Here is a 26029-nt window from a genome sequence, read left to right as displayed (position 1 = left end):
TCCTGCTCATTTGTTTGGTGCCCTTGTGGCCTTAATTCATTATGTTGCGCAAGTCTCTTGCAAGGTGTGAGTTCAGCCCCTTGCCAGGATTGTCAGGTCCAGTGGGGTTCTCTGCCTGTCCCCACTTACCATGATGTATTTGAATTTTGCACTTGTACATAAACAGATACAGGTGGCAGAGAGTAGGGCATAAAGCATTAATGCTGTTCTAATGTGTATGAAAGGATAATTTGTTTAACAGCCCCTTGTGTTGTATCTGTAGTACCTGTATAAAGGGAAATATTTCTGGTAGTGGACATGAGTTGGTCAGTGCCAAGATGACCACATTCAGTATAGTCAGTTCTGCCCCACATAATTGGTATGTTTGCTCATTCAGAAGTATGTCAGTCAATTGGAACTAAAAAGATGAATTCCCTTTTAAGACACCAAAATCCCGTGGGTTTCTCCTAATTTTAACACACAGCCAACATCTTTTCTCTGGAGTCTTCATTCTCATACTGAGCAAGTTCCCTGCTATGAGAAATTCTGATCACCATGCAAACTGCAGACACTATAAGAGAACATAGCAAGAAATAAGATCATTTGCAAATCATTTTTATTAATCATCTTTCTATAGCACAGTGTCCATGCTATTCTTGGAAAAAACCACACACACATAATTTTTTTTTGTTAGGGGAAGGGAAAGAAAACCACCTGAAGTTCACTGTGGAAAGGTACAAACTTTTATTGACTCTAATTTACTTCACATTCGCAACTCAGCATCAGGATTTTATAATCTTCCTGCCACTGCTACTCAGTAAATCATTATCAGGCACAAAGGTTTTAGTTTCAGTTGAAATGGTGAACTCTAAACCATCACAGCAACAGCATTAGAAACCTACTGCCTAGAGCAATTTGAGGTACAAATTCCTGTCTCTTGGTTAGAGGCAAATTTAAGATTTCATCCTTTCCTTAAATACATGTTAGAATTTTTTGGTTTTAATGTATTTCCATCTGAGAATAAGCCAAAAGGTTTGCCCAGCTTGCTACATTTTCATTGAAACACAAGGCAGTTAATTGTTCAGAGTGGTATTGCAGGCAGGTGCCCATGGAGCAGACGTGCAGCCTGGGCAGACACACAAACAGTTCTCAGTGCACTCCGGGGGCACAGGGCAGTGCCTGGAGGCTGAGGTGCCACCACAGCCCCAGCCCTGCACCGAGCCCAGCAGCTGCACTGGGGCCCAGCAGCTGCAGCAGCTGCAGAGCTCCCCCTGTGTGGTACAAAGTCATGACTCAGCCAGGAACAGCTGCAGTAATGCACATTTTCTACAAACACAAAAGGATGAGCTGCTTGGTAGCTTTTCTACTCTGCAACACAAAGATGGCATTTAACAGTATGTTGCTTTAAATGGTGAACAGAAATGAAAATTTGAAAGTATGTGTACATATATATACACAGACATATATATACACACTTGCATGTCAGTATTCTGTACACAGAAGTAAGATACATACTCACACCCCAAAATTGCTTTTGAAAGTTATTAAAGATATTCAGAACAGTCCCTACTGACTTGATAAGGCAACTGTGCAGAGTGGAGAATATTCAAAATCAACACTTGGTACCTGTCCTTCAAAAGTGAATCTGAAAGTATTGAGCTGTTGAACTCAGAGGAAGCAGCAGCATCCACAGGCACAGCAGCTGCTCAGAGTCCTCAGCAAGGCTGAAGCAGAACCTTGTCTTCAAGCCTAGGGAAAGGTAGAGCCCTTCCCTTCCTCTCTGCAGGAGGTGCCCCCTCTCAGCCTCTGCTTACCTAACTCCCTTTTTGGAATGGTAAAAAAATTCTTTTTAAGTTTGTTTGGCAAATAGATATTTCGACAGGTTTTGTTTGTTATAAAGGCATATTATTTTTAACCCTCTCCCATGCTATATATATAAAATACAAAGTCCCTCTGCAGCATCTGTACACATCTTAGAACTGAAATGTAAAAATGTCTGAAATCGCCTTATAAAAGACAATTCTGTTTAAATATAGTACCCATTTTTCCCCCAAAGGGTACAAGCCTAAACATTTTTTAATTCCACCAGCTGCTTTTGTGGAGTAATTTATTTACACATTTTTGGTACCTTTAATCCAAAGAAGTTATGCTTTTAAGGAAAGAAAAAAGACATTATAGTTTTAACTGTCATTTTAAAAGAAAAAAAATTGGTACCAAAAGACACTAAGCACACAGGTTGAGGTCTTTATGTCAAGTATCAGGCCAGGGAAAGCAGTTAGCTAATGGGAAAAGAGGAATGGCAAAAGCAAACTAAAACATTTGAATAAGGAACAAGTGAGATGACTACTGCAGCAAGCTTGGAAATAAACACAACTGGTTTGTGGACCATTCAACATGCTCAGCTCATCTTGCAGCATAATTAGGCAATTGAGGTGAATACATGTTTTTTCCTCACAAACAGTTGCCCAGAAGCCCTGGCATTGTGTCACAACAGCCTGTGCCTGCCCACGCTGTGCACAGCACACACACACCACAGATTCTTTGCATAGGAACGGGTTTGGAAGTTTGGTAAGGTAAAAAAGGAACCCCCTCCCCTGACATTGTTCACCTCTGCATTGGCCCTGCCTTGCTGCTCTCCAGCCCCAGCAGTGCAAGCAAAGCACAGCCTTGGAGGTCACAGACCAGCCTGGGAGCCAAACCCCACTTTGTGATTTAGGCTGTGCTGAAGATCAGTTTGGGTTTACAAACAAAGATCTCCAAATCCTATCCCCTCCCCTTTTTTAAAACTTGAATACACTGCATATTCCTATCCTGCAGCTTTCTTTTTTCCCCACTGAGAAAACTGAGAGCAGCTCTGAGTCCATTGTGTAAGGCCTTTGGTGCCCTAAACTGGTGAGGCAATACCTGGATGGAGGCTCAGTGCCAGTTCAACAGCGTTGGTGTTTATACAGAAATAATTTAATACAAAATACAGCCTTGCTGTTCAGAGAAGGCAGCTGACAGGAGCCTTAACCTATGGAAAGACACACCACTATTTCTCCAGCCTCCTGGAATTCTTCACACTCCTGCCTTTCTCCCTGTAAGTCCTTCTGTGGCACAGCATCCAGGGAGAGGCATCATTTAAAAAGGCTTCAGAACAACAAGGAGGCTGCTGTCTTAAGCAGAAGGAAGGAGGCTGTTGGATGTAATTCCCTCAGGCAGTGCTTGTTCATTGCACTGTCCCTATGGATATTCAGTCTGCAAAAAGAAGGCACCACTCACTGCTCTCCTTGCAGCACCTGCATCCCTTGTGAAAGTGGCAATGAGGAGCCAGTGCTCCTTTCTGGAACCAGCAGGGCTCAGGTATGAGTTCTGCTGAAAGCTACTTCATCCTGCAAAAAACTGAGGAGAGGGATGGCAGGGATCAGGATCTGTGCAGGGATAATGCTGAGTAGTTGAGGTGCTCTTATAAAAAGCTGAGGGTCCTGTGGGACTTACAAACAAGTTTAACCTTAAAGAGGGGACACCTGCTGCTTCTTCTGGATGCTTGTTGTTTCCAGAAATGGAGAGGGGGAAGCAGGGGATGGAACAAGAACTTGCCACACAGTCTCTTTTGAAAAGCTGGGGGAGTGTCAGCTGCATTAGAGTAATCCTGCTACTGTTTCCTCCCAATTAAAGGCACTTCTAAAGCTACTGCAATACCATATCTACAGTAAATGTTTTAAGGTTAACAGTGCATTGTCCTGATGTGGATTTCTATAGTCTAAAGTCAAGGTCATGACAAAGAGCACAAATCTGACTAATTGTTAATGAACACATTTTGGGAAGAGAAAGAAAAGGGAACAAGCCCTTCCATGGATACACTGCATTAGCACAATGTAGGGTGATCAGTCATGGAGCATTAGTATGTTTGTATCTATGCAAGTATTACTCCTGAAGAGGCAGTCTGATAAAATAGTATATCCCAGATTTCAGCTGTCAGTTCATCTCCACTGCACTACTTTGGCTTTCCAAGCTGTTTTATCAAAGGGTCACTTCAGTCACTATCTGGGAAAACAAAGCTTATTTCAAGCAGAACCCTCACTAACGACCACACCAAGCCTTTCAATTAGCTAATGAAATGCTCTATCACTTGTAATGAGCCAAACCCCCAGCAACAGGAGGAACTGGGGAGCAGAAGCCCCAGCAGATGAGAACTACTGAGGACAACATTGTGCGATTTGAAGCATGACTTGCCTTGCTTTTAAATATTTGTGCAAATCTTACGTAATGTTTGTATATAAAAATTATTACAGCTTTCAATGCCGCATTTAGCAGTGTTAAGTTAGAAAAGACAAAATGATATGCTGTATTCTCCTGGAGCCTTTAAACCTCCACATCACCTCAGTCTTCATTTGCAAGCGTCTCGGTGGATAGCCAGATTTTGGCACCACTTAAAAATTTGCTTAAAGGTGTTCCCAAAATGCTCCGTTTGCATAGGTTCCCTACAGGAGAAAATGGGAATGAGGAGGAGAGAAAGTCTGGGGTGCCTGAGGTGTCATTTAAACCATTTGCTCTGAAGTACATCCTGCTTTGATCCAGTTCTGAGCAGTGGCCTTGCAAGGAGGAGTTGCTCTTGTACTGCCGCAGGCTGCGGTTTAACATGTCCACCTCGTCTGCCAGCAGAGAAACTCTGTGGAAGGCGGTGATGGAGCCGCCGTGGTTGATCTGGGCCTCGGGAACCCAGCGGAAGTAGCAGAGTTTCCACAGTTTTATTTGTGTTCCAGAGAGATGGGGCAGAATGACGCCGTGCAGATCGACGGGCTTGGCAAACCAGTCTCTGAAGTACTGCTCCATGCTGTGGCTCTGCCCCTCTGCTGAGTGGAAAAACTCTGGCTTCAATTTCAGTATCAGAGAGTTTCTTCTTGGAAGGAACTCCTGCTCGCCGATGATTCCGTTCTTTATTGCTGGGGGGACACCTCGCAATGTGGAGCTGTAGTTTTTCTGCAGAAAATAAATACTGGTAATTTTCCAGTTCTACGTTCATTGGAATAGTACATTTCCCTGAACTGCCAGGGTGCATCATCCAGACAAATGCTGTGACCTTTAAATAGTTCTGAGCTTCTGAGTCACTGCTGCAGGGCTCACAGGGCAAACTGTGGCCTTTAAAAAGAAATACATATGGTTTTTTGTAGCAACAAATGATAGACTTATAATCAGTATTTACTGAAAATACTGACAACCCCAGGGGAAAAAGTGGCCTGTCATCACTTTTCCAAAGGTGAAATAATGCAAATGTTGGCAGCGACTTGGCCATATCAGAAAATATCCTAAAACACAAGGCTTAAAAATTTACATTGCTTCTTCTACAGAAAATAATTTCTTTAGGCTGGGAAGTCAAGACAATGAAGGCTCCTACTGCTAATCCAAGGGCACCTGCAGCCTCCCCAGCACGACCCCTGAGTGTGAGCAGAGCCCCTCAGAGCCCCCCAGGTACCTTGGAGCGCTTGAAGGTGCGGAGGGCCCCGTTGTGCACGCTGGGCGCGCTCTTGCCGATGTACAGCGGGTTGTGGAACAGCAGCCGGTCTCGGCTCGTGAACTGGAGAGACCAGTCCCAAACACACGGAAACCTGAGGCCTTTCTCATCACCCAGCTGAATGTTTTTGCTTATAGCAAATTCCTGCAGGAAGTTAACATTCAGGCAGATTAAAATCAAAGAAAATGGGCTTCTTCATGAATCTTAAACCCAGCATGTAACTATTGGGCAAAGAGGAGCAGAGTAGCACAAGAGAAGAAAACAGTTGCTCTGCATTTGTGCAGTTACTTCTCAATTCCATTTAATTGGTTGTTGGCTTACTCTTAACCCCTAAACTGGCATTTTGAGAATTCACCCAGAGTCCCTCAATGCTCTGCTTCTTTGTAAAGTTGCTACCTATAACTTTAAAGGCGAAATATTTAATGAAATAAGTAAGTTTCACTTTTATCAGCCATCAAATGTTTTCTACACACAGTTGTGATAAGCTTGTTTTCAAAAACAAATTTAAGTCTTCTGTTTTCTAAATGCCTCCATTGTGCATTACTATTGGAACTTTATGCAGCATCTCCAACCTTTTCAACTATTTAAACAATTATGTCAAGAGATTTCAAAGTTTGCCTGAAGCATGAAATTCTATTTATTGCCTGTCATTCTACTTTCTGAGTTTGAGATACAGATTTGCTTCCTAGAGGAGTACAAATAACAATGTAGAGTAGCAACGTTTTCCTAGGAAAAAAACCACAAATAAATTCAATAGACTTTCTTCTTGAATAGTTAGTCACTGGCTCTGCACAGATCACCTGAAAGTCATTATGACTGTATTCACCTGGGGACCTGAGTGTTTAGCCCCAAACAGGGTGTGGCAATTGGAAGGACACACAGGAAGCATGGAACTGGGATGCTGTTCTTTCCAGGGGGCCAAGCTGCAGTGTCCTGCTGGACAAGCAGGGGCAGCCCCTCCTACTCACAGTGCTCTCCTTGACTCGCTGGTGGGGGCAGTTGAAGAGGAAGGTGCCGAACAAGGAGATGCGGGCGCTGTCGTACAGGATGGTCAGGTACACCTCAGAGAACTCAAAGGCTGCTGGGTACTGTTCCAGCAGCTGCCAAACGCAGTCAAGGAACATCAAGAACAAAGGAGACTGGGAAAAGAAACAAGGAATGATCAGATTTAACATGAGCTTTTCCCAAATCATACCCATTTCTTTACAGTTTTGGTATTTGGCTGTACCATTGATACATTATTCAACCATAGGGTAAACTATTTGGAGTCTTGCATTTTTCATGATTCTATGCAATTGTTACACTCTGTATTCCTGTTTAGCCACGTCTTTCTCAGCACTACCTTTGCACAGCTTTCCCTTCTGTGTAAAAACTCCTTTCCTGGGCTCCTCTCATACACAAGGATTTGCACAGCAGCAAAAATCGTTTCTGCCATCTATATGTCCCTCATAATTTCCAAATTAGTGCTTGTATGAGCCTTCCTTGCCCCTTGGCCTTGGTTTTACAATGTATTTTCTTCCTTGTTTGAAATGACTGGAGCACTTATGATTCAGCCATGCTAATTTCTCACCACATTTTCTATGTCTTTTCCATAGCAGCCCATGAATTGCAAAAGTATAAACTATAATTTATGTAAAGCTTTAGAAATATTTTCCCCTTCCCATTTTCACTTTTCAGTATATCCTTTCCTAGGGCCAAAATAGCTGCTTTTCATTATTTCCCTCTTGGCATCTCATTTCTTTATCCCTTCATGCATTTTCTCTGCTTGGTGCTCAGTGCCCTCGGTTTATCTGTGGGTTCCACGCTCTGCGGATGTTCCTGTTCTGTGACTCTGGCCACTGTCCCTGCAAAAGGTTCCTGACCTGGGTCCTCTCTGCTTCCACCTGCAGTTAGCCATGAAGAGGCCAAACAAGAGCTGGCAGTGCTGGGAGCAGAGCCCAGCACTCTCCTCCTGGCAGCCATGTCAGCTCATGCAGCTGTGGGGCTTCTCCAGCAGCTGCCTGCTCTGAAAGCACAGCTGAGTGATAACAGCACAGGGATGGAAACAGGGATTGGTAAAACACAAGCAAAACCACCCCCTCCAACCCCTCATCTCCTTTGGTTTCAATTTGAAATGTGACTGTGGTAGTGTTTGTAGCAGTGAGATGCTTTCATGTGTAACCCTGAAGCAACATGAAAACCCACTGGATTGCACCTGGGATTTCAGTGATTCTCACATGGCTACAGAGGGTAAAGAAAAGGTATCTCTACCCTGGGAAAAGAGTTACTTCCTCTCATACTATTATAATGAGATTTAAAAGTATTAAAATGTATATTTACTTTTAGATTTCTGTACAAATACATGTTCAGGATGATATCAAGCAGAAACTGTGATCACATGCAAATACAATTAATTTTTACCTCTTTGTCAGATCTCTTTAAGTGGTTACACCTATCTAAAAATTGATATCCTGCCATGACCCATTCCTTCTGTATTAGGCTTTGAAATCCAACAATGGTTCGAAAGTAGGGATCCAGCATGACTTGAATGAGAGAAGCAGCAAGACAGCTCAGGTCCCGTCCCTCTTCCTCTGTGAGTGACATACAGAAAGTACAGAATATGTAAGGCAAATGCACATGGCAGTGTTAGATTTCAAAGAGCAAAGTCGTGCAACTAGGCTCATGTTTTTATTAGAATTTCCTTTAAAATATACTTTTAGATGTTTAAATTGTTCTCATAATTAAAAAAAAAACAAACAAACTAGAAGAAAATCACACTTTTTTTTTAACTGAGACTCATACTATACAAAGGGTTTCTGCAGTATCCAGCACAGCAGTGCATTCATCAAGAACAAAATACCCACCCAACTGCCTAGTACTTAAATCAAGGTGTGCTGAGGAGGAGAGTGTTCATGCTGCTAAAATTTTCAACATTTTTCCACCTTGAAGCAATTTTTGGAAGGCCATTACATGGGGAGAGTGGGATATACCAGCTGAACAGTCTTGTAAAAACTACAGAAATTACAGGTATGAGCAAGTTTTTCAGTGTCCTTTCCCGAAATATCTGTTTGCACAGACACAAGGAGTGGGCACTGAGTGAAATGCTTTTGTCTGTAGAACCTCTGAATTAAACTGATATTGCTTCTGCAGGGAATATTAGCCCAATTGACACAGTACTAAGGTTCACAGTAAGGTTTTGATTCTATCATCATTATCAGAACAAAACCCACAAAGACTCAAAGCAAAATATTCCTTTGATGCTAAGGACCATACTACAGTTCAGATATGTAACAAAATTATTTTCCCTTCTAGTTCCCCAAATGCCTGAGATATTCAGAATCCACGGGGTTTATGTACAAAGATTACAGTTGATTTTATCTAAATCTGTTTATCTACATTATCACAGTAATGCAAATAATTACAGCATGCTCTGTGTTGTATTACCTTGTAGAACTACAGAAACGTGCTTACACTCCATCATATAGACAAGCTCAGCAGAATGCTTAAGAAAGGCTCTGGACAGGAAAAGAAAGTGATTTAACAGTTAACAGAAATTCACACTCTACAAGAAAAAGATTTGGGTTATCTATATTTACCCAACATATTAAAACAATCCTTGAAATGATGCACTGCTCATTCCACTGAACATCATTATTTTCATGGTACCAACCTGATGTATTCTAACCAGCGAGTGTTTTCCAGTGAGGACAGCCACTTCTCTTCAGTGTCATCAAAAGGGTCTGCAACAGGAACAGCAATTACATTGCAGAACAACTTCCAGTAACAGTCCCTGTCAGCCAGGCTGACTGGAATTCACTGCATGTCAGGAAAACAGCCCCCTAAAAGAAGGAAAGCCCAGCATACCATTGACACAGAGCTGTTTGAGTTTATTGTGTGCAGCCTGGATTTCCTGGATGTTGGGGAGACACTTGTCCAGGTCAGATTTGTAAACGTCACTTCTCAGGGGATGGCTTCGAGTTATGGCATTACAAATCCTGCAGGAGAAGAATCAGCAGGTTTATTGTTGGAGAGGAAAGAAACAGTCTTTCAAGAAAGGTGTCACTGTCTAACTGCAAACAATTAAACCCACAGAAAACATGCACCTCATTCTAAAAAATAGTTTACTGGTTCATATTCAGGAGATACATTGCTCCTACCATAAAGCTACTGACTTAAACATTTTTGGTGTCTACTAATTACTGAACATAAAAAATGGAAATGTTTTAATGGATCATTAAAACATCACATTTGAGAAATGAAATCTGATGCTGACTGACAGTTAAATAACTCTATTCCGTTTTTAGTTTTCCATCATTTTTAGTAAGACTTACCTATGCTAAATGAAGAGAACATATTTAAAGTTTATGAAGTCAGGAAATCTGACAGGGTTTCAATTAAAACTCAGAGCTCCAGCCTAACACACAATGCAGTTGTTTGCACTACTACAAAAAGTCACACTACAAATTAAACCAAAGAACAAAAACAATTAAGCTTGTAAACTACCTACAGAAGGCACTAAATGCCTTCAGTCTTTCATTAAGGACAACATATGACAAATATTTCACAGAAATATTATCATATTTGTGCATTATGATACTAAGGCTACTAAATTGTATTTCACAATGCCAAAAATGAAGGGTTTTTTTTTACTGTCTTGCTGAAAGAGGTAAGAAAATCTCCACCACTGTAAGTTGTATTATAGTAAATCTGGTCATTTTATCAATAAATTCTGTCATCTGAATGATTATCCCCCTGAAAAATAAGCATACCTTAAAACCTCTAAAGTTACCCAGTATTTGAAACTGGAATGGCCTTGAATAAAAATTGTGCCAGAACCAGATCCAGAGAACAGTCTCTCCAAAGTTCCCACACTACAACACTGTGGGGTCACACAGGGTCACCCCACTGCCACCCAGTGCTGTGTCACAGTCACCACTGGTGTTATCCTAACCCTCTGCCTGAAGGCTGACACAATGAATCACTCACCTCTGGTCAATTCTTCTCTGCTGCAATACATCTTTAATGTTGGCCATTCTCACAAGGGCACTCCCATTGGGGTGATTCCAGGACCATAACTAACATGGAGAAAAAACACAAGAAACAACAAAATCGTGCAGGTTAGAGCTATTCTGTACAACTTTTTCCTTAATGCAATGTTAATTGGCATGCAGAGCCCCAAGCTGAACACTGTGCAATGACCAGGAGCAGTATCAGAACAAAGAGGACACTTACAGGCATTCTCCTCCCAATGAAGGAGTAGGAGTACAGCTTCAGGTCTTGATCTGCTAAGGAAGATGGAACCACAAAATATTCTGGAAGGCTTGTGGAAAAAAACATGATAAAAAAGGTTACTTTTCCCTGTGTTTTTAACCATCTTCCCTCTTGCTTCAGTGCTGTGTCACCAGCTGTCCCAGAGCAGCCCCTGGGTGTGGCTGCCACCGTCCCACATGGAAGTACAAAAGCATCAAAGCCATGGATGCCAAATCATGACATTTCCCTCAGGGACAAGACTTGCAGCATCTTTTGCCTGGGGGCCTCTGCAGAGAGCAGCACAATTAAACGGTGCCATGCACGGTTGGCTGCAACAGAGACTGTGGGGCACACAGGACAAGACAGCCCAGCTCCCTCCTGCTGGTGTCCCAGGAGACACTTACCAAGTGGAGATCATATAACCTTCATTGACTGAGCACACTCTCCACTCAGATGCACCTGTCCTTTTGATTTCTCTATCCCAATCCGAGTAAGTTTCAAACAAAGGAGTCTGCTGACTGCTGGCACTGCTGATGCCACCGCCACCACCTCCTGGGTCTATGCCATTCACCTTCTTTGCTAGGAAAAGGAAAGTCACCAATGCCCATTAAAAACAATAAATAAAAATCACACTCTTCACCTTCCTAATTACAAAGATAAGCCATTAGCAACAGGACTGGTATTATCTATATTACCTACTGTTGTATTACAAGAAAGCAGTGATTTAATGGCAGCTTGATGATACGTGAAGATGTCAATGTATTTTTCCCTGCAATTTCATTAGAAAAGCAACATAAAATTGGCCTGCTGTGCTGCTTGATAGAAGCCAAGGCATACTAATACTCAGGAACAAATGTTATCTCCAGTCACAGGTTTTCCTTCTTTATTATGCCAAAGTTTGCAACATTTTAAAACATGAACCCTTTATAGGCTATAGCTATTAATGAATATCTACCGTGTCAATAAAGCAAAATAAAACTTACATAATTTCAGCAACTTTAAATGACTGCTGTATTAACAGCAAATAAAAAAAAAGGAAGGCCATGTTAAAATACTGGGGTTTCTATATAGATTTATATCTACACAAAAAGATGGCCTATCAATTTGTATTTAGGGACCAGGAGGTTAGAGAGGCCATTACTATACAGAAAGATCTCCTTTGCTGGTCATTCTTTAGATGCCAAGGGGACAGTCAGCTGTGTCAAAAAGAAATTACATTTTGTTTCTTGATACTTGAAGTACATTTTTAGATGGAAGTGGAATAAACTGAAATTCAGCCCTATTACCTTCCCCATGAAAGCTGTGAGCCTTAGCAAGAGCCTGCCCAAAGGAAGCAGAACAGTGTCACAGCTCTGCTGACATCCCATAACCTGTGTGGTTTCTGCTTTCTGTATTTATCAACTTCATTCTTGCACTGGCACTTTGACTACTTAGGATTTTCAGAAGAAAACAGGACTAAAATCAGACTGAAGTAGCTCTTCAAAGATGGTAAACAGAGAAATACAATAATTACAAAAAAAAAAAGTCAATTTTTCTGTTTAATAGCAGGATATATAACTATCAAATATAGCCTGGGAAAAAACAACATACACATACACCAGAACAATGCAGGCTTTTGATGTTCCCCAGGAAGCACAAAGACAGCATTTCACCTTTTACTTTACTGGGAGTAGCAGGGAGAGAGAGTCATTAAACAGCACTGGAATTGCAAGAGCAAAGCCAGATATCTATGGGACAAACACCAGGGTTCACAACAACAAGAACACCCCAACACGACCCAAAAGAATTTCATATTCTCTTAAGAACTGCAGCGTGGCAGAACAACTCTCCTTTGCCATTCTGGTCTGCTGCTCCAGAGGAACATTTTTACCCACCTTATGTAATTCTTCCACTAGGTATTTTTCCATATAGCAAATGGTATTTTAAAGAGAGAGTAAAGGCAACTTTGTGACAGCCTAACATTTTATTGCAATTTATCTGCAAATTGGCTTCCTCCCTAGTACTTTATAACATGAAAATACATGGACCTTAATAATTGCCCAAGCTTTATGAGGTAAGGAATTCCATGTGTAATTGTGTGTGCAACATAATAATCACATGCACACTTATTCTTGTGCATGCACAGGGCAGCCATAGAGGCAAAACCATGGATGAGAACCATGCATCGTTTTGCAAATTTGAAGGCCTGATCTGGTAATTCCACAAGGTTCATGTTTTGTAACAGGCAGATGAGTGGTTTCTAGTGCCAGCTGCTGAGTTCAGATCTCAGCAGCACAGCTCTGCAGCAGCAGCAGCACTCTCTGTGGGGAGCCTTGTCACCCTACAATGCTGGCTCTCAGCTGTGTCTGGGCTGGGAGCACTCGGCAGTGACCGCACAGCATTACGCTCGAAATCAAGTTCCAAAGGCATCTTTGCAGGCTTACCTAACTGACAAGGTTCACTTGGAGATTGGCCTTGAGCAGAGAGGGTGTGCTCCAGCTCAGCAGGGGTGGTGGAGGTTTTGAGTGGTAAGAACTGCCTAGTAAGCCTCTAGGAAAGAAGGTATGGAGTCCCAAGTTGCACAAATCCTCCTGCAATACCACCAGAAGAGAAACTTATTCCCAAAAGAAGGGCAGGTGAGCAAGCCTGCCTGATGGGACATTCACTGGGTACCCAGAGTACCAACAGAGACATACAACAGGAGGATGGAAGCGTGAACTGAGAAATAGGAGTATTCATGCTGCCACAGTTTGGCTTTGTTTCAGACAGGAAAGACATTTCTTTGGATTTTGGTCATTAATGTCTATCCCAATGAATGACTTATAACCATAAGTAAGAGGCTGGGTGCAGAACAAGCTGATTTTGTTACCCTTGGAGAAAGCCTCAAATGCTTTTTGCCACTGCTTCTGGACAGAAGTCTTACTAAAAATACATATTACAAAACAGGAAAAAAAGCACAATCCAAGTACTTTCATCCTTACCTGGATTATGATATATTTCCCCAACATACTCAAATGCAAAGAGAAGCTGAAGATCCGTTGGCTGAGAATAATGAGCTATTGCAAGGCACACCTAGGAAAGAGACATTTATTATTGTTATTATGTATTTATATAGACAAAAAAATTACTGCCATTAACTGCAACAGTGTCAAATATGCAGAGCTGTGAAAAAGCTAAAAATCAGTCTTTTGATATTTTCTTTAATGAAAAGAGTACTTAATCAATCCAGCAGAAGAACCCAAGAGTATGCAGGGTCAGTTCAAAAAGTCCAACTTAGCACTGCTCTGACAGTAGCCAGCAATCAGTGCTTAGGGAAGAGGGGAAAAACACAGAAACAACATAATGGAATTTTACCAGGACAATTTTGAACAATTAACAGTTCAGGCATGTCCTGAACTAAAATCTGGTATCAGTATTTAACAGCATTTGACAGATATCTGTGCTACAAAGTTATCAGTTGGGCCAGGAGGTTTTTCATGTGCGCTTCCTTTTAAAAAAACTCATTGGCTCTTTCCCTAAGATTATTAAAATTAAGAATGCAGCACATGATTTAGGATTAGATCCTAGACTTAAAATTTCACCAAGCATTTCTAGTCTCTGTCTCTTTGAATGTAGATATTCACTAATAAATACAAAAGATTTGACAAAAACCCTGATTTTTTTCTTTTATTTTCTATCTTCCCCTCAACTTTTCCCAACTTTTCATATTTAAAAATGCATTTGCAAATTGTATTCAGAGTTCAGCAGTTTTGAATATTATTTTTGAAAAAAATCTTGTGCATCCAAGAAATTGTTTTCTTTTTATGAAGGAAAGTGTCCTTATTGTGATAGGCATAACAGAAAGATTTGCACCATAGGATTGAAGGAGTATCAGTGCTGGCAGCACTGGGCAATGGGAACAAAGCTCGAGAGCTCAGTTATGCTGAGATCTGCATGAAGAAAGCTGCTTTATTTTTATTGTTTGTATGTAACATCCCTGATGTTATGGAACCTTTACTGTATTTTTATATACTTTGACTTTTGATGGGGACAGTCCTCATTATTTATGAAACCAGTAATGACAGTAGACTAACTTGAGCTGAAAATGTTGTTTCGCAAACACTCAACAAAAAAATTCCAGTCGAGTCTTAGAACAATGGTTTCTTTAATTGTTCTCCCCACACCTTCTGCTCTACAATGAAACTGCACAGGAAAACAGAGGGCAGCACATTCCAGGGGTGACAGCCCCCCAGAAAACCCAAGCAGTACAAGTGTCCCTGGAGAACAGTCTAGCAGACTTTCCTAATGAACAGTTACAAGCAGGATTAGATCAAACGTTTAATGACATAACTGGAAGCCATACACATTTTACTAAATCTTGTGATTTCAGTGTATGAACTGAAGCAGAAGAAGCCAGCTATTCAACACTATTTGGCCACTTCTAACATATTACTTTTGGCTATCATCAACAATGAAATAAAATGGAAATCTGTGTATATTCACATTTTGACTTCCATTTTTCTATGCAGCTTTTCACTACAGTAACTGATTCTAGCAGAGCTACTACTCATCTTCATTTATGGAGTGGAAGTTGAAAGCCTTTTACTATGCTAATCTACTCTCAAGCCTTCAGGACAAACTGCAGGAAAAAAATTCCATTGTGCTGCCAAATAACACAACAGGAATACAGTAAAACCTATTTTTAAATAGGCAGCAGCTGAAATCTCTGTCATTTGCTTGCCACATTTGAAAAAGGGAGTATGTGTGTGCTGGTGGAAGAGGGATAAAATGGTGGGGTGGAGATAGTAACCATCCAGATCCACAAAAAATATGAGACCATAGTTGTGCTTTTAAATAAAGCAGGAGCTGGAAAATGCTCTGGGTGTTCCATGGAATAGATGTAACTCACACCATGTATTTGCATGGGTGAAAGAATCCACCCACAGGTTCAGGCCATCTATTTCTCTTATTTTAAAGTGATAGATTTATCCTGCTACTGTCTCTATTTTTACATTTTAGAAAAATTCCACTCATAGATACACTAAGCAAGTACTAAATACATACTAATTTTCTGTTTATTCCTCACTAAATCCCTATAATAGCTTTATTGTCTCAGAGATTCAGAAGACAAGCACATTCCACAGATCTCAGCAGATTATGGCCATAAGTAGAACGCTCTAATTTGGAAGACAAGCATGTTTTACAGGAAGCGTTCTCATATCAAACTCAAAAATGTTTGGTATTCTTGCCAATTTACAATTGTGTAAAGCTGAAGATATTCAGGCTCAGACAAATAACAAGAGAATAGGCTGCTTGGAAAGTTCATTTATTAAAAGCAGTAAATACAATGGCTGTAGCTATTTCACAGCTATTTCCCTATGTCAGTGTCCCCTGTTCAACCCCTATCTGAGAAAAATAAATGATACTTTCGGGGCACACCCTCCTCTTCAACAGGAATTTTACCAAGGGCAAGAACTTCAAAGTATTGCTAATGCTCTTGCAGAAGAGGTGTGGACAACAACATTTGAGATGTGCTAAGTTAGCACAGCCCTGGCTTTTCCCTTCTTCCTTAGGCCAGGCTACCTGGCTTACGAATTCTCTGGAAAAATACTGTTTTCCATTGCTACTGCAATTCCTATCCCAAGCAGACACCTGTGGTAGAAAGTCAGACAAGCAGGACTACATCAAGTCCCACAAACAGGTTTTGTTCATTTTCCTAGGATGGAAGACCTATTGGGAAAATAAGCATCAGCATTAGGAGAATTTTTTTAATTCATCTGTATTTTTTAAAATATCTTTAACCTTTGCACAGGGAAGTTGTGGCTGTGTCATACCTGAAGTGTTCAAGACCAGGACAGGGCTTTGAAAAACATGGTGTAGTGGAAGGTGTCCCTGCCCATGGCAGGGGGTGCTTTAAGGGCCCTTCCAAGCCAAACCATTCTGATTCTGTGATTCTGTAAGTTTACTTCTAAAAAAAGTTTTCTTCATCCCCTCCAAAGACAGTATCTTATGCATTCCCAGTGCCTTGAAACAGTACCAATTTTGTGATCTGTATAAACAATTAGAACAAGGTAATAGAGTTGGGGAGGCAGGAGGAACACATTAGAAAGGGTCAGGACCGTGTGTCCAAAACTTACAAGCTTCATATTATTGTTCATAACAATTAGGGAAAAAAATGTTCCCCTCCATCCCAAGTGTTATGACGTAGGAAAGGCTACTTTTGATTGCACAGGAAACAAGATTTGAGATTAAAATTTTCCTCCTGTTTTGATTGAGCATGTGATTCTGAAACAACTCTCATACTCATTCAAAAAAGCTTCCTGGAGTAAAGAACTAAGAGAGTTATAGAAGAGAAAGGGATGAGAAAATGGAGATATACTCATATATATGAGGCACAGGGTTTGTGCCCATCCTGGGGCACTGCCAGGATCCTTATGCATGGTGAGGAAACACACTGGGCATCACCAGTCAGAAGATCTACAGCTGCACCTTTTCTTACATTTTATTTTCTCAGTCTAATTTTCAAATACTGCAGTGCCTAAAAAATAGCAGGAGTTTTCAGTTTGACTGCTTGTTGTCATTTTTGGAACAAAATAATTCCTTTCCTCTAAGGAATGTGAAATGCTTCTTTTTTTTGCACTGCCTAACTTAAGACTTCCCTAACTTGCTTACCCTTGCTTCCCCATCCTCCACTTCCTCCCACACCCATCTGGCTTTCCTTCCTTAGGAGACTCTATCGCTTTATTTTAGAGACAAAACAAAATTAAACTGCTAAACAGTGGTGAGTGCAAATTTCCATTCCTTCTATTTTCCTTTAATGCTTGCTTCCCAAATATCCACTAATAAAAATGAGGAAAAAAATATTTACCTGGCTGACTAATGCTGAGACAGTATTTTATTAGCATGTATTGGCTGCTGAGGCTATTTTTCTAACAGAACTGATTTTTAAGCTTCTCTATAATAATTTACCTGAAAATAAATGAATGTGTTCTCACAATGTCTCTGCTTAAAGACAAACAAATAGGCCTCAAAGTTCTGCCAACATTACCCATGTGTCTACGTGTAGTCAAGTCTGTCAGTTTGTCCACATCAGAAGCCTGCTTTCAAACTTGGATATTTCTTTTCACAGCATCAAAAGAGATCCTTGGAAAGAGGATCTTTCTGAGATCCTCAAAGAGAGACTTGGAATAATCTCTATTCTAGTAAGGCAGCTTAATTAGTTATTCTCCCTTATGCCCTGTTCAGCAAACAGAGACACTTCCTTAGGAACAGATTACACTCACTTTGCCAACACCAATTTATGTCACTGGATGCTGCTGAGTAGTTCCAGTACCTGCAAGGAACTGTGCTTCAAACAAATTCCTTAACTGCATAAAGTCAGCATCTGTTGTCCTTCTAACTACCTATATTTAAGCTCGTTTTGAAACATGAATTGCCATGCAGGCCCCCCCATCCAGAACCCCAATTCCATGGTCAGTGCTCTCCCAGTCAGACAGCAATGCATCCTCAGCCCAAGAGGAGGCTTCCCCTCTCATCAGAGCTCAGGTACAGAGTCTTGGTCTTCCCTACACAAGTTATGCACACACAGCTATTTCCAAGTAGACAGCTACCAAAATTTTCTTGTACAAACGGTTGGATGTAAATATAGATTAAAGAGGCCCTTCGGAACTTTAAGGAGGTCTGATCACTGTCTTCTGTTTTCAAACACCAGGACAACCTTGCTAATATGTACTATCTGAAGGGCAGGAACAGAAACCAGATAAAATCTTTCCATACTGTGGTGCCAGCATGCCATCTAAATGTCAGAAAGAACAAAACAACTCCATTCAATATGCTGTGTAAGACCACTCCAGATGTGTTCACCAGCATCCCAAAATAATTTAAGCAAAATCCTGATACAGGAAAACTGATCTAAGGCTCTCATGGTTCTCTACATTTATATTTTAATGCTAATAGAATAATGCCATTATGGAAACATTAGATTAGATAAGCTGAACCTGATCTCCCTTCAGTAGAAACGCTTGTGTGCTACACCCACACAAAGCTGCAGTAACCTACCTGATGCATCGAAACTGCAACAGTAACCACACAGCTGATACTTGTACCAATTTTCTTCCTCTTCACTGAGCACATTCTGGTATTTGACAATGGCAGTTGTTACACTTGTGGTCACCACCAGCACGAGCTCTATAACCACACAGGCTCTGGCTGTCTAGACCTAGCTGTTCCTCCTATCAGAAGAAACCACCTAAGACCATGTAACTATAAATGCCTAATGTAAAGGGCTTCATAAAATGGTTTCACTGTTCGCTCTTGCATAAGAAAATGCAGCACAAAGAATGCTAATGAGATGCTGAGTTTATTCTCCCCTCCTCCGGGATAATCACTCTCCTTTGCTCTGACAGCCAATTAGAAACACTTGCTGTAAAGATATTGCAGGAGGCGGCAGCTCCAGGGGGATTTTGGAGAGGCTGTGCGAGGGAATGACTGCAGAAAGACTGCCAAACGTGGAAGGCTCCAACCAGCACAGGCAGCAGGCAGGAGGGCAGCCCGAACAGGGCTGAGAACCAGAACAAGGCCAGAGCAGGGTGGTCCATGACGGGCTCCTGCCCGTGCACCTCGGGAAGGGTGAAGGGGCTGAGCCGGTTCAGCAGCTCTCGGTCAGTAACTGCACACAGACTTATGCCTGGGCAGATGGTCCTTGGGACTTACAGGGCTAAACTCAAACCTGATCCTACTGAGAAGGGGAATCGTTAAGCTCTGAGAGCAAAGTGGGTCATTCCTTACGAAACGCCGGCTGTGCCACGCTGCAGTGCCACGGAGGTCAGGGCAGCCGAGAGCCAGGAGGGCGCTGCCAGCCGGCCCTGCTCAGCACAGCCCGGCTGGGGCAGCCCCAGCAGCGCAGCTTCAACAGCTCCAACAGCGCAGCCCGGCTGGGGCAGCCCCAGCAGCACAGCCCCAACAGCTCCACAGCGCAGCCCGGCTGGGGCAGCCCCAGCAGCACAGCCCCAACAGCACAGCCCGGCTAGGGCAGCCCCAGCAGCACAGCCCCAACAGCTCCAACAGCGCAGCCCGGCTGGGGCAGCCCCAGCAGCACAGCCCCAACAGCTCCACAGCGCAGCCCGGCTGGGGCAGCCCCAGCAGCACAGCCCCAACAGCTCCACAGCGCAGCCCGGCTGGGGCAGCCCCAGCAGCACAGCCCCAACAGCTCCACAGCGCAGCCCGGCTGGGGCAGCCCCAGCAGCGCAGCTTCAACAGCTCCAACAGCACAGCCCGGCTGGGGCAGCCCCAGCAGCACAGCCCCAACAGCGCAGCCCGGCTGGGGCAGCCCCAGCAGCGCAGCCCCAACAGCACAGCCCGGCTGGGGCAGCCCCAGCAGCACAGCCCCGCTGTGCCGGGACTGCGGCAGCACCGGGTACGGAAGGGAAGGAAGGGAAGGCGGGCAAGGAAGGGAACCCCTCAGAATGGACTGAGCCCAGTAATTCCTCCTGTCAAGAGTGTACAAGTCTTTAATAATAAAATGTTGAGAAAGAACCCAGGTTCATGTAAATTGGACAAAATGGTGGTTCCAAGAGCGCGCTGGAGAACTGTGCCGACACCATTAAGGATATCCGTAAGGCTCACTCAGCCTCTGGGCAAATTAAGCTTATGACTTTCAGAAAATGTATCAGAGCCTGAAACATCTTCCATAAAAATGCAAACATCTGCTGTGCAGCTGCAATGCAACATTCTGATTCCAGTCCTTAAAAAGATTTATTTAATAAATTAATAACTTTTTAAAGTACAACAGATATGGCAAGAAATACTGGTTTATCTTGTATGATACTGAACAGTTAATATGCCACATTAAATTTTTTCCCCTAATAGATTTGACTCTAGATATTTAGATATTCTCCTGTAACAGAATGTGAATAATTTGCAATTCTTCCCCCTACTTCTCTATCAAAACATAATAATACAAAATGTTCTTATCAGCACAGCTGTTGCTACATGTAATGACCACAAGGCAGAAATTCATAACAAGATAACAATACCTTTTTTGCACTTTCAGGACCTGCTTCGTCAAAACGGAATCTGACAATACGGAAGTCTTTGCAATAAATTATTAATTCAGTTGGATTAAATTTCAGTTTTTGGTTGGGACCAAGGACTTTCTGCTTCCTCTTGGTGTCATTCACTGCAAAGAAGAGAAACTTATTTGGCTGTGTTCTGTAAGGAAACACAAGATTGGCTCAAACAGATACAGTAATGTTGCTGCCAGGAGGTTTTTATTTATTGGCACATTTTGATTCACGTAGAAAATCTGTTGATTCCTGTTAGTAAAAGCTTATGTTTCACTAAAATTAGGGTAAATCTCATGTTTTAGAAAAGGGGCAGCAAATGTGGGCCAGTGCAAGACAGTATAACAGGTCAATTGCACCTATTTGTTGTAAAAAAAAATTAGCATTTCTTCTTCATGTTCTTCCTCAGAAACACATCAATCTTTTCACAGTGATCACAACCAACTCTGGGCATTGAAAACTTATAACCAATAATTTAGATTACCTACAGTCAGAAAACCAAGTGTTTAACAGCCCATGCCACAAACAAAATTTGAAAACTTATCACTTCTATAAAATTTTACATTTACAAGATGAAAAACATTCTTAGCAATAGGTTAGTCTAAGGAATCCAACAAATCAAAACCTGGTTTTCCACAAGAAGTATTTTATTTCTTCAGATCAGGATGTCAATTGCCATTTGCAGACTTTTGGAGATCACCAGTTATTAACTTGCTAAGAATTAGAGAGGATTGAAAACTACAGCATTTCTCTTGTCAGAAATCCCATCTATATCTCACTGTATAAGCTATTTTTGCAGTTTAGTGTATTTCAGTGGCAGAGATTCAGATGATGCAATGTAAAAACACTGCTAACAAAATTTTGTACTGCTATAACATGTCTCTCCTACAACACCTGTTGATCCAGTATGGTAGTTACAAATATAAAGTCAATAATATAAAGACACAACTAAAAGTCTCCTGCATGGCACCTCAAGATTTATTCAGCATTTGAGGCTTTTATCCTAATTTTAAATAAACCAAATCCTTTAAATCAGGGAAGATTAATGACATAAAACCTCAAGTGTCAACAATTCTGCAGAACTTAACAGGGAGGTAACAATTTTGTACTGAATAAGAATAAAGCCTGTCAGTATTCTTAGCTATTTTTGACATACCTGTGACAATCTGCTCAATGCATGTGAGTGGGACATCGTGTTCACCAAGGAGGAGGTTTTTATAATGGAATTTCTGAAACACATGAAGTCACAGCCATTAATTGCAGCTCTGCAGTTTGCAACCAGATATACAGCACAACTTTAAAGAAACTATGATAAAAATCAGGCATGCCTAGGCTTTTCTGACAGGTACTACCCTTGCCTATTCCCAGGTAATTAGAGGTTAGAGGCTGCTCAACTGCACACCCAGCAGTTCAGCAACCCCAGTGGAATATGCAAAATAACCTCCCTCTCTGCACTGAATTTACTGAATTAGTACAAAAAATTACTCTTAGAAATCCAATACAATTTGAAGTGTAATATATATATATGGAATATAAGAAATCTCCAATTATTATTACTTTTGTAAGCATGGAAAGAAAAAAATATTAATACTACTTTCAGGGACAAATTTTAACAACTACTTAATGCCAAAAATTAAACCTTTTGATATAGCTCTGATCAAACTTCCTAACTATTACTGAATAAGTACCTATCTACTTTCAGAGCTATACATATCTTTGTTAATGGAACACTTCCTTTAAAAGCCCCAAATGGAAGTGCAAACTCTACTGAAAATAACACAGAGCTCACTCCTTGGATTTCCAGTGTTGTATGCTGTGCTGTTCAAAAACTGATCATGGTTTTCAATGTCATGAGCTCTGCTTTGACAAAGCAGAAGAGTTCTCCCCTCCTCTTGTTGCTTCACCTACAATGAATTCTCATTTTGTGGTTACTTTGCCCTCCATCAGTAACACAAATAAAACTCCACCACGTGGAGAGCTTTGCTGATCTGACACTTGTCTAGTCTAAGGGACATTTGCAAACAGCTCCTTCAGGAAGGGACACATCTGGGTATAATTCCTGCTTTGTCTTTTGTAAAACCACTTCCTGGGGAAGCCTCCATACATGGAGGTGAATGGAGCTGGATGTACATCTGTACAAACTTCTTGTTCTTCTCCTGATACGAATGGATGGAACAGCAACACATTCAGACCAGGACAGTGGAAGCTCATCCTGTGGCCTGCTTAGAAGGCATCCATTTATATCAGATATGAGACAGATTGAGTGTGTGAACAATTCCACTTTTCACAGTCATGATGTAGCCATGTGAGCAATAACCAACCTGCAGCGGCATTGGGTCATCTGTAATAAAGGAAATCTTGAAGTTAGTGCAAACCAGCTTTCCCCACAGATCATATTGGCTTGTGTCTGTTGCAATGCACTTTCTTACAAAATTCACTTCGTTCACCACAATTTCACCTGAAACAGAAGAAAGGGAGGGGAAAGGAGAAGCCTATATAAATCCTGGAGGTAGAACAATTCTAGGTCTGTAGTACCAAGGAGCCCCTAACTCTTTACCAGTTTCAAGTTATCCACCTCTTATGGGTAAACATGGAGTTTAACTAACACCTGCTCCAGGGAAAAGAGAAAATTACCATTCCAAAATGGACAATATTGTGCAGTAGTTAAAATAAAACAAAACCCAAAACCAACAAAAACAACCAACTTAAAACAGAAACAAACCTCAAAGAACAAAAACAGAAACCTCACAAGAAGCCCAACTCACAGTCAAACCCAACAAAACCACACACCACTTCCCTAAGATCCAGAGAACAAGATCTGCAATTCTCCACAATGAAAAATTCATGTGTTTGAACAACACTGTCCTTTAAACAAGCATACATCCCTGTACTTTTGTACAGGAATGGCTATTGTTAAGTACTTCTAAGAATTTTATGAACTTCCTGAACTCAGAATCATCAGGCCACATCATATTTTGCCTTTACAAAGACATTTTCAGGTGACTTAAAAAAACAGGACACAAACATATTTCAAACTTTTTACTGTGACTGTCTAATGAAGGAGACATTTTCTGGATTTCCTTCATAAAACAGAAGATACAAATGAAGAAAAATATAAATTATGCTAATTGGTCTGGCATAAGCTATAAAATAAAAAAAGCATACAGGCAAATGAGACTGAGGACCATTTAAAATGAAAATGTGAATCACTACACAAAATTATACTTTTCAGTTCCACAGCCAAGAATTCTGAAAGCTAAACAGTAACTCTTCCTTCAGTAATCTAACTTAGTAATTCCTTTTATTCTTGTACAGGGCTTTCACTTCTGTCATCAGATCAACCACCTCCTGCTGCTGCTGTGTACCATAAATAGTGTGGGAGCACAAGTGTGTTCCAAGAAAAGTGCAATTTCATATTGGCTCTGAGATTCTGCTTAGAAGAAACTAAGGACTAAAGATTGCTGAAGCCTAATTTGCTCGTAATAGGTTTGGCATGTTCAGTTGCCTGAAATGCCATCCCACAGTCATGCTCTGCAAGGGAACAGCAGCTCTCGGGGCAGCTGTACTGGCAGAGTCAGCCGCTGCATGTCCAAGGAGTAGAACCACAGCCCGGAATAAATTCCCCATTTATCTTCTGCTGCAGAGCAGGTCTCTCCTCAGGTGATTATCACTGCAGCCAAGTAGCCATACCTTGAAAGGACTGCCTTTGGTGTCCCAGAGACGTGAGAGACATGCACCTCTTGTGTCTCCAGGCCCTCCAGCCCCTCAGCCATTTCACACAGCTGTCCTACTGGATCTCTTGCCCCTGATGCAATCAGGGATCTGCCTGGAAGCCACTAAGAGCAGCAGCAGCAGCATCTCTGCTTTTGGCTCAGTTGTTCAGCTATAAAATGTCTTGGCCTAGGTTTGTAGCCTTGAGCTGCCAGAATTATGATCTGTGTTCTGGGACTGTTTGAAGATGTGAGGAGACAAGTTTCACTGACCTGTGTTATCATATCCATGAATATTCTATGCCAGAAGTGGCAGGGACTGTGAAAATGTCTATAAACAGATCTCCTGGAGCTTTAAAGTCTTTCCACAAACAGTGCTAAAATGTGCTTAAATAAGCTTTTGATTATGAAAATAAAAAATCTGGTTCTGACAGCTTCAGGCTTCAGTACAAATAGTTAAAAGCCCAACCAAATCCAAACAATGTCTTATAATGAGATTCATGGGAATGACAACCCCTGCTTCTGTTAAACATTGTAATGAAAATGTTTCAATACATGGTCTGGCCTGAAACTTCATAATGCCCAGCATTTCTTCAAATAATCTATTTACTTAACTGCAAAAGCCCAAACCATTTACTGAAGCAATTTCTCCTCAGTGTTGGTATTAAGTCTTCAACTATTGAACGAGAAGTTCTAAGTCACCTCCTGTGTGTGAAGAAAAACAACCTCCTCATAGACTGAGTTCTAAGTAATTTTTACTCCTCTCTCTCTACATATTGCCAGTGTATCACTGTATTTCTAATTTAAAAATATGGAGAGCTAAATACACCATGAAATGAAATGCAACTTCATAGCTTTTTTTGGTAACACTCACTTATCTGTTACCAAGTATAATATTTGTTTTACTATCACATAAGAGACACTTCTAAAAGCAAATTACTATTATCAAATGATTTCAGTACTTCATTATTTTGATGTAACTAAACAGAAATTAAAAACATTCACACATCTTCAATTTGAATTTACCACAGTTTAAAACGTGCCTGCTACATCATTCTCTTTCCAAAGCCAGTCCTTTTTACTTCCTCCCTTCATTCCTCATAATTGTGCGGCTACACTGCAACATGTCAATTCTAATCCTATTTTAGTGCAACTGAATTTAGTTTCATTTCACCCCACACAAATACATTCTGGATTTTCTGGCCTAGTTTATCTACTGCTCTCAGGTTTGCAGCCCTAACCCAGAACTGTCCATTTTGAACCTCAGGATTAAGGTATGGCAGGACAGATAATGTGTGCCCACCAACTTCAGCTGAAGAATGAGAAAGTTTGCAAATTTAATAGAAGCAGTTTCCAAACACCTCTAGAAATTGTGGGTTTTTTTCCAAGATTCAGGTTTGGAATTTTATGTGACCCATCTTTTATACCTCACTTGGACATCTATAACAAGCTACATATATATATAGTGAACCTTTCAAAATGAAAATTTAGGGAAGTAGATAAACAACACGAGTAGTAAGGGCGGGACTTGCACAATGAACCCTTCTTGTGTTTGTAGTTGAGTAGGTGATTTCTCCTACACAAGACAACAACAGAGC

At 41.3% G+C, this 26029-nt stretch overlaps 1 protein-coding gene across 3 annotated transcripts in view; it reads right to left on the bottom strand.

Annotated features, from left to right (window-relative positions):
• Positions 1-578: 578 nt before the first annotated feature.
• MTMR10 (myotubularin related protein 10) overlaps positions 579-26029 on the bottom strand; it is a 36079-nt gene continuing 10628 nt past the window's right edge. For all 3 annotated transcript variants that reach the window (XM_036389538.2, XM_054516200.1, XM_054516199.1), the window contains 14 exons: positions 23043-23179; positions 21878-21950; positions 20695-20837; positions 13663-13753; positions 11107-11281; positions 10685-10772; positions 10439-10527; positions 9317-9447; positions 9123-9192; positions 8897-8967; positions 7874-8043; positions 6442-6612; positions 5435-5617; positions 579-4941 (listed from right to left, as the gene is read on the bottom strand). In XM_036389538.2, coding sequence (XP_036245431.1) covers positions 4342-4941; positions 5435-5617; positions 6442-6612; positions 7874-8043; positions 8897-8967; positions 9123-9192; positions 9317-9447; positions 10439-10527; positions 10685-10772; positions 11107-11281; positions 13663-13753; positions 20695-20837; positions 21878-21950; positions 23043-23179 — 2192 coding nt within the window. In that variant the 3' untranslated portion in view covers positions 579-4341. The remainder of the gene's footprint in view (positions 4942-5434; positions 5618-6441; positions 6613-7873; positions 8044-8896; positions 8968-9122; positions 9193-9316; positions 9448-10438; positions 10528-10684; positions 10773-11106; positions 11282-13662; positions 13754-20694; positions 20838-21877; positions 21951-23042; positions 23180-26029) is intronic.

This window comes from Molothrus ater, chromosome 13 (assembly GCF_012460135.2).
Source record: "Molothrus ater isolate BHLD 08-10-18 breed brown headed cowbird chromosome 13, BPBGC_Mater_1.1, whole genome shotgun sequence".
Taxonomy (NCBI): Eukaryota; Metazoa; Chordata; class Aves; order Passeriformes; family Icteridae; genus Molothrus; species Molothrus ater.
Note: the sequence above shows the minus strand (reverse complement) of the source record. Positions and strands in the feature narration are given on the sequence as shown.